Consider the following 9,370-nt stretch of genomic DNA (forward strand, 5'->3'; position numbering starts at 1 on the left):
TCTACATTGACAATATAGTTGATTTATGATCATTTCTATATTTTTGTATAGTGGACCTAGGCTCACTTCACATTATTTTTGTATACATAATTGTTTATCACTTAAGGATAGGAAATCTGTACATCATCAAAGGTCTAACTCATCAAAATTTTCAGCATTTACTTGGTCATCATGTTTGGATGACCAAGTGTATATCCGTCATACTTTTGGAGGTAAGGTTCATGTCCCCCTCCTTTGTTGTACTTTACTTTATATATATATATATATATATATATATATATGAAAATTAACCCTAGGCGGAATGCCTAGTTGAATTTGCCAAAAACAAGGGTCATTTAAGAAGCAATGTTGGATGACGCATAATGAATATGGCTCAGGAAAGAGCAACTCACGCTCATTGATGAGAAAAGAATGGATGCAGTATGCAATGGTCAGCTGTATCAGAACGGGATGGCCAGCACGTTAAACAAGAGGATGAAGCCTCGCCAGTTCGCAATGGAGCAGTTGGTCTTGAAGAAAATCTTTTCCCACCGAGAAGAAGGCAAAGGAAAGTTCGCACTAAACTGGCAAGGTCCTTACGTGGTTCACCGAGCACTTTCGGGTGGAGCTCTAATCTTGGTAGAAATGGATTGAAGAGTCAACACGAAGCCCATCAACTCAAACGCAATCAAGCGACACTATGTTTGAAGAAGAATAGCATTAGGTTTTTACTGTAACAGAACTACGTTCAACCTGACTTCCCACGGAGGGATACTTAGGCAACCCACAAAGGGTTCGGTTTCTTCCCCCTTTCTCTTGTAATAGAAAAATTAAATATCACTTTTGTGTTTGCTTAGGAACTACGCCGACTTGATTTAATCATAAAGTAATAAGTAGGCAATCCTCATCGGATTCAGTCGTCTTTTGTAATTGAACTACATTCTAGCCTGATTGCATTTAGATACGTAGGTTGTCTGAGTCAGACTCGACCATTTTCATTATTAATCTAATCATTTTTCATCTGTTGTAATCGAACTATGCCTTGACCTGATTCCATTTGGATACATAGGCTGCCTGAGTCAGGCTTAGTCATCTTTATCATATTTCATAACCCACGAACTACGTTCGGACCTGATTCCATTTTACATACGTAGGCAACCTGAAAGGGTTTAGTCATAAGCTTAGGAAAGTCTTGTAGTGCATTAGTTTGAATTAGGACGTAGTCGTGACAACAAGCAACCGCGTTGTCAGAAGCATCACAGATGATCGACATCAACAGGACAAAGTTTTCAAGAGGATACGCTCACGTGTGGAGAATCTTTTGTAGCATGTCATAATCCGGAACGACAGAATTTGCCTTAAAAAATAAAGCATTTTCAAAATGTTTTCTAAAAACAAAATATATATGTACAGTAATTTGTTCCATCTACCAAACTTTGCGGTGCAATCATGTCAAAGGCTGGGGCTAACCAACACTGTGGTCAACACAAACCAACTTCCCCGCCCCCCGCTAAGAATTTTTCTTTGAGTGCATGGTCAACAAGGATTAAGAAAGCGCTAAGACCACACTGAGGAATATGACGAACCCTCCACTTGCCTAAGATTATATCTCTTCCTTCTTTACTTGAATTTTTTTGGTACGGCTAAAGCTAACCTTTGAGTCCTTTGTAGGTACCTCGGAATCAGACAACTGATACGAAAAAACCTGTACATGGCAAATCGCTTGCTAAAACAACCAGAGCACCTTGTACAAAACAAATCATTGGCTTCATCAAATGAAGTCCTGTATATAGCAAACTTCCTGCTCAACTAATCAGAGCACCCTATACAAATGCGTCATCCCCTTCACCAAATGAAGTCCTATATATAGCAAACCGCCAGCTCAATCAATCAGAGCGCCCTGTACAAGTCGAACGTCGGCTTCACCAACCGGAGCCTTTTATATAGCAAACTACAAACTTCGCCAACAAAGTAATTCGCATCGCTGCTTCGTCGCAACGGATGGCACAATAGAATTCGCAAACCTCGTCACCGATGTTCTGCCAATCGATGGCCGCAACTTAGCTTCACAGTCAAGAGTATCTCTTTGGCATGTTTTTATTTCATTTGCTATTACTTTGAATGTTTTAACATTTTGCTCATGCAGCTTCAGGCCCCAACCTCGGGGAGCGCAACCGACGCTCAACCGAGTGGACCCAGTTGAGCAAGCCTATTAGACACTATCTACCCGACTCACCTATGATCCAGAGAAGTCATGCTCTCATTAGTTAGGGAGTAGAAAGTTCATACATATATACATTACTACGTCATTTCATTTTGTCACATCATTGTTAAGTTTGAAAATACATACATCCTTATGACTGAGTGGAACAAGAGTCCAAAACACAACTTGATCTGTTGACCTTTTTAACACCCATATACAACCCACATAGTGTCTATAGAGCCTATAAAGATACAAAAGTGAATAAAGATAGTGCCGGCAATAAGGCCCCGGCTATACCTCAAAAAGTGACCACAATATAAACAAAAGGTACAACACATGACCCCAGAATGAAATGGGACTAACCAAGTCTGCTGAGAAGAGAATGCATCACTATCTGTGATCAACACTGTCTGCTATGTAACCACCTGCATCCATTTAAGGATGCAGTGCCCCCGGGAAAAAGAGACGTTAGTACCGTCGAATATCACTAGTATGTATAGCCAAACACCATCTCAATACAATGAATAATAATACAAGAGGAACATTCAAGAATTCAATAAGAGCTTTAAATAATATTAAAACATCAAGTTAAGGATCACATAGCTTTTTAAGTCAATTCCCGCATTATTAGGTTGGATGGTTTTTAGAGCCAATATGCCACAATCCACAATACAACCGTGTTCTTACACAGAGTCTGATCTCGGCCCAATCGGCTTGGCCATCTAATTTGAGACATCAACCATATTCACAATTTCATCGACAATACCACCGTGTTCTTACATGGAGTCCGACCTCGACCCGATTGGCTAAGCCATCTCACTTGAGACATCACCCCTTTTCAATAATTCATCTCACTTCATATTTTTTTCCCATCTTTTCAATACAATGGCACGAGTAGCCCCAATTATAAAGTTATTCTTGGCGTTTGGCCGTATTTCATGATTCAAGTTCTTTCCACATTCCAACATTATTATTATCAGCAAAAACATCACGGTTTTTCATTTAAGACTTTTGACTTCACATGTGAGCAATTTAGAATCTAAGGCACATAGAGGGTTTTCACATAATTTGTCATAGCAGTCTTTAATTGAATTTGACTTGAATTTAATTGGATGAAAGCATGGGAATACATATTACATATATATTTTCAATACAAGAACATTCGGGATAGCAATTTCTAGGACGTTCAATTTGGGACTTGCATCGATTTCGTGAATACTATGGGGTTCAATTCTAAGAAGATGGGGTTTAGCCAACATACCTCAATTGAGCTTCTTAAAACTCTAAGATGTTATGGAATATTAGCAACTTCAATCTATTTTAGTAATATAGCAAAAATTGAACCAAAAATTAGGAAAACGATCATGATTCTAGCTCACTTGAGAATTTTATCAAACACTATGTGTGTATTAAGGTTCCATGGCCCTTTTATGAAAGGCTTCACCATCCCACAACCCATTATTTTCTATCTTTAACTCACAATCTCCCCACGTACCTTAAGAACACATGTATTCAAGGTAAGCACTCCCATCCCAATGAATTACCTTGCTAATTGCCCAATCTAGTTATATTTCGAATTTAAGAGCTTGGTGATAGAATATTACCTCTTGGGATGAAGACCTAGGGTGCTTCTCTTTCTAATCTTCAAAGGTTTAAGCAAGAATTGAAGAGAAATTTTTTATGAAGTTCACTTTCTCCCTCTAGGACACTCTTTCTCACTCTAAAGATATCAAAAATAAGCTCAAAATGGTCTATGGGATGTGTTTTAATGGAATAGGGTCGGGTTTAAAAATACCAAAAATGAAGCTCCGGAAAAGGTTTTACGGTCGTATATGCGACCGCATAATGATTATACGGTCCGCAAAACGACCGCAAAATTTGGGTGCCAAAACTGGAAAGGAACTGACCAGGTCTGCGGCTACCATGCGGCTCGCAGACCTGTTCTGCGGTCGCATAGTGCACCGCAGAACCTCCCTTCAAAAAATCCCAAAGCGGGATATGTGACAAGAGTGCGGCCCATGAAATGGTTATACGGTCGCATAATGTGCCGCAAAAATGATATAAAAAAAATACCCAAAAGACTGCACCACTCTGCGGCCATTCTGCAGTCCGCAGAGTGGTTCTACGGTAGCAGAACAGGCCGCATCAATTCCTACTTCTGCCCAACATTTCCCTTCACGGAATCCGGGTTTTTAGGAAAAAAATTTACGGGGCCTACATCCTCCCCCACTTAATATCATTCGTCCTCGAATGAGGATCAGGGTCCATTATTAGCACCTTATGCAACTCAGTTTTTTCATAGCCCACACCAGTAGCCCCAAAATTAACTAACTCCCCAAATTTTCAAAACTTTCGCTAGAGTTTTCATTGTAACTGGGCCTATCCACCTGTCAGAGAGCCCCAAAATCACATCCTTAAAGCATGTACACAAACCAACGATGTAACATAACTCATAACAATACAATCCATGGCCTCGTGTAAACAACATATAATCAAAAGGAACACCTTTACATTAACTGGACAAGTGATACAAAATTCATAGGTGACAAGTTCATAAAAAGGATTACACAGCTATTCAAACAAGTAAGGATACTTCTTCTTCATCTATTCCTCAGCCTCCCAAGTGGCCTCTTCAACATGCTGGTTTCGCCATAACACATTCACGGAGGCAGTTTCTTTATTTCTCAACTTTCAGACTTGTCTATCAAGAATGGCAACTGGTATTGCTTCATATGACAATTCATTATTAACCTCAATGGTCTCAATCGGTACAATAGCGGACGGATATCCAACTACCTTCTTCAACATGGACATATGGAATACTGGGTGCACTAATGATATCTCGGGTGGTAGCTCAAGCTTGTACGCCACCTCACTGATCCTCTGAATTATTCTGTACGGTCATACATTCCTCGGACACAATTTCCCTTTCTTACCAAATCGCATTACGCCTTTCATAGGGGAAACTTTTAAGAATACTCAATCATCTTCTTTGAACTCCAAATCCCTACGACGAACATCCGAATAGGACTTCTGATGACTCTGAGAAGTCTTCAACCGCTCCTTAATGGTCTTAACTTTTTCCATAGCATGATGCACGAGGTTTGGCCCTATCAACTCGGCTTCCCCAATTTCTAACCACCTAATTGGAGATCTACATCTCCTACCATACAATGCCTCAAAGTGTGCCATCTGAATACTAGCATGAAATCTGTTGTTATAAGCAAACTCTATGAATCAAAAATGATCATCCCAGCTACCCTTGAAATCAAGAACACAAGCACGTAACATGTCCTCAAGCATCTGAATAGTCCGCTCTGCTTGTCCGTCAGTCTGTGGATGGAAGGATGTACTAAGATTCACCTGAGTACCCAAACCTTGCTGAAATTTCTTCCAAAATTTGCTGTGAACTGATCCCCTCGATTAGAGATGATAGAAACTGGAGTGCCATGCAGCCTGACTATTTCCTTGATATACAACTGAGCATATTGTCCCGCTGTGTCAGTACATTTAACAAGCAAGAAGTGAGATGATTTCGTGAGCCGATCCACAATCACCCAAATTCAGTCAAACTTGCACGGAGTGCGTGGTAATCCTACCACAAATCCATATTAATCATTTACCACTTCCACATTGGAATTTCTATGTTTTATGCCAACCCACCAGGCCGTTGGTGTTCGGCCTTCACTTGCTAACAATTCGGACACCTTGCCACAAAGTCTGCCACATTCCTTTCCATGTCATTCCACCAATAGACTTCCTTGAGATCATGATACATCTTTGTAGAACCTGGATGCATGGAATACCTAGGAATGTGAGCCTCAGTCATGATTCTTTCCCGTAGACCATCTATATTCGGAACACATAGTCGCCCTTGGTACCTCAGTGTACCATCATCCATACCAAGCGCAAAAAGCCATAGACTTATGTTTATGAATCCCCTCCTTCAGTTGTACCAACAATGGATTGTTGTATTGCTTCTCTTTGACTTCCACAACAAGCGATGATTCAGCCTTATTTTGCACAATTACCCTTCCTTCACTAGAGTCCGCAAGACGAACTCCAAAACTAGCTAGCTGTTGAACCTCCCTGGCCAACGGCCTTTGACATACCTCCAAGTGAGCCAAACTACCCACATATTTCCGGCTAAGAGCATGCCCCACAACATTGGCTTTCCCCAGGTGATACAGAATATCGATGTCATAATCCTTGAGTAACTCAAGCCATTTTCTCTGCCGCAGATTCAGCTCCTTTTGCTTAAAAATATATTGGAGACTCTTGCGGTCCGTGAATACATCAACATGGACCCCATACAAATAATGACGCCAAATCTTCAATGCAAAAACCACCGCCGCAAGTTCAAAGTCATGAGTTGGATAGTTCTTTTAATGATTTTTGAGTTGCCTAGAAGAATAATCTATAACATTGTCGTTTTGCATTAATACACACCCAAGCCCGATCCTTGCAGCATTGCAATATACCACAAACCCTTATGTACCCTCCTACAGGGTCAACACCGGCGTCGTAATCAATCTCAATTTTAACTCCTGGAAGCTCCTTTCACAAGCATTGGACCATTGGAACTTAACTGCTTTCTGAGTCAATTTAGTCAACGGAGAGGCAAGAGTAGAGATCCCCTCCACAAACTTCATGTAATACCCTGCTAAGCCCAAGAAGCTGTGAATCTCGGTTAGCGTTATAAGTCTATGCCAATTCTTTACTACTGAAATCTTTTGAGGATCAACCTTAATTCCTTCTTTGGAGACAACATGAACCAAGAATGTGACAGAGTCGAGCCAAAATTCACACTTTGAAAATTTTGCGTACAATTGGTACTGATGAAGAGTCTGTAACACTGCCCTGAGATGATCAGCATGGTCCTCTCGACCTCGTGAATACACAAGAATATCGTCAATGAATACTATCACAAAGGAATCGAGAAAAGGCTTGAAAACCCGATTCATAAGATCCATAAAAACCACCGGGACATTTGTTACCCCAAAAGATATTACCAGAAATTCAAAGTGCCCATACCGGGTTCTAAAAGTTGTGTTCGAAATATCCCGCTCCCTGATCATCAATTGGTGATACCTGGATCATAAATCAATTTAGGAGAAGTATCTAGCACCATGTAACTTATCAAACAAATCATCTATTCTTGGTAACGGGTACTTATTTTTTATCGTGACTTTGTTGAGCTGCCGGTAATCAATACACATTCTCAGTGATCCATCTTTCTTCCTCACAAAGAGGACCGGTGCACCCCATGGTGACACACTCGGTCGGGTGAAACCTTTTCCTAACAAATCCTTCAATTGCTCTTTTAGTTCCTTTAATTCTGCTGGTGCCATCCTATGGGGCGGAATAGTTATAGGTTGTGTGCCTGGCATCACATCAATCCCAAAATCAATCTCCCTATCTGGCGGAATCCCAGGGAGATTATCAAGAAAAACCTCTGGAAATTTATTCACAACTGGCACAGACTCGAGTATAGGTGCCTCAGCATCATTGTCAATAACCCGGACCAAGTGATAGATACACCACTTGTTAATCATATTCGTGGCCTTAAGGTAAGAAATAAACCTACCCTTCGGCACCACATTATCCCCCTTCCACTCAACAACTGGCTCACTTGGAAATTCAAACCGCACAGTTCTAGTTTGGCAATCGAGCTTGGCAAAACATGAGTAAAGCTAATCCATCCCCATAATTACATAAAAATCGACCATCCCTAATTCAATGAGATCGGCCACGGTGTCCCGACCACGTACCGTGACAATACTACCTCTATAAACCCGTGCGGCCACAATAGACTCGCCAACCGGAGTAGATATAGAGAACGGCTCATGAAGTTGTACCGGTTCTATCCCAAATTCCATAGCAACATAAGGGGTAACATAAGACAAGGTGGAACCGGGATCAATAAGAGCATATACATCATGAGTTTGGACAGTCAATATACCTGTGACAACATCTGGAGAACCCTCTGCACTCTGGCGACCACTCATAGCATAGAAACGGCTGGGTCCTCCTGAACTCTGCACACCACCCCTAGCTGCACCATGCCCTGTTGGTGCCGGAGTGCCTCGAGCTGGAGGGAATGCTGAAGATTGTCACGACCCAAACCGATGGGCCACGACGGGCACCCAGTACCTTACTCAACCGAGTACCAATGTAATGTATCTTTCTAATTATATCATCATATACATGTGATATACGGACCTAATAGGCCAACATAATCATTTATAAACTCTAAACATAGGCTAACAAGGCCGTACAATCTTTCACATACACGGCATATGTCTACAAGCCTCTAAGAGTACATAAATATCATAAAGGTCGGGACAGGGCCCCACCATACTAATCAATACATGTCCTAATCATATTGACCACATAAGCAACCCCTGAGCAAAGGGAGCGCACCAACACCTTTCGTTGAGCTGATAGCCTACTTGGAGGACTCTCGACCTGTCTATCAGGACCTACGGGCATGAAAAGCAGCATCCCCAGGCAAAAGGGACGTCAGTATGAATAATGTACCAAGTATGTAAGGCATATAAATAAGTACATAATAGAGTAAATGACTCAACATGTAAGTTTGGATAACTCTGTAAATCATGAAATAATTATAGTGTCATGCATATGCGTATGAATGTCATATCGTGCATAGGTACATGTTTCATGACATCATCAGGCCTCTGAGTGCATCCCATCATATCATCTCGGCCACTTTGGGCAAAATCATCAACGTATACCAGCTGATCAGGTGGTGGTGCGTATATAACACCATAACATTTTGCCATATCCCATATCCATATAATATACATATATATGCGTATATAATGCCATCTGGTCACGGGTCAATGTACATGTATAAATGCATGAAATGCATAAGAAATATGTTAATAAGATTTTCTCGGAATGCCATCAAAATCAGTATACCTTTCTGCTAAACTTTACCAAATACGTATTTTTCTGAGACCAATTAACAGAAGATATAATAATAATAATTCACATGGGGAATCAAAAATATAGACACCCCTAGTATTTCTATGAATAGAGTCATTTATGAAAGTTGCGTATTTTGCTCGTTTCATTTGTATTATTTGGATCATGCCAAATAGAAAGAAGGGATAGCCTTAACATACCTGGAGTAGGAAAAAATCTGTATGATATTCCTGAAAAAGG

General features: G+C 40.8%; 1 protein-coding gene across 1 annotated transcript; it reads right to left on the reverse strand.

The window, feature by feature from the left end:
* Positions 1 to 5,161: 5,161 nt before the first annotated feature.
* Positions 5,162 to 7,737, reverse strand: LOC138902830 (uncharacterized). The gene is made up of 6 exons (XM_070190730.1): positions 7,400 to 7,737; positions 7,195 to 7,273; positions 6,632 to 6,739; positions 6,139 to 6,513; positions 5,546 to 5,661; positions 5,162 to 5,393 (listed from the first exon to the last, which is right to left on the reverse strand). The coding sequence occupies exons 1-6, from the start codon at positions 7,735 to 7,737 to the stop codon at positions 5,162 to 5,164; spliced, it is 1,248 nt and encodes a 415-aa protein (XP_070046831.1).
* Between the last annotated feature and the right edge of the window lie 1,633 nt (positions 7,738 to 9,370).

This window comes from Nicotiana tomentosiformis, chromosome 12, assembly GCF_000390325.3.
Source record: "Nicotiana tomentosiformis chromosome 12, ASM39032v3, whole genome shotgun sequence".
Taxonomy (NCBI): domain Eukaryota; kingdom Viridiplantae; phylum Streptophyta; class Magnoliopsida; order Solanales; family Solanaceae; genus Nicotiana; species Nicotiana tomentosiformis.

What these genes read in the sequence shown, in the direction of transcription:
- LOC138902830 (XM_070190730.1), bottom strand. Translation starts at nt 7,737, where the DNA reads ATGATTAACAAGTGGTGTATCTATCACTTGGTCCGGGTTATTGACAAT. An exon ending in AAAGATGGATCACTGAGAAT is followed by an intron (nt 7,274 to 7,399) that starts GTGTATTGATTA and finishes TTTATGATCCAG; the next exon opens with GTATCACCAATTGATGATCA. An exon ending in ATGGGCACTTTGAATTTCTG is followed by an intron (nt 6,740 to 7,194) that starts GTAATATCTTTT and finishes TGCTTGTGAAAG; the next exon opens with GAGCTTCCAGGAGTTAAAAT.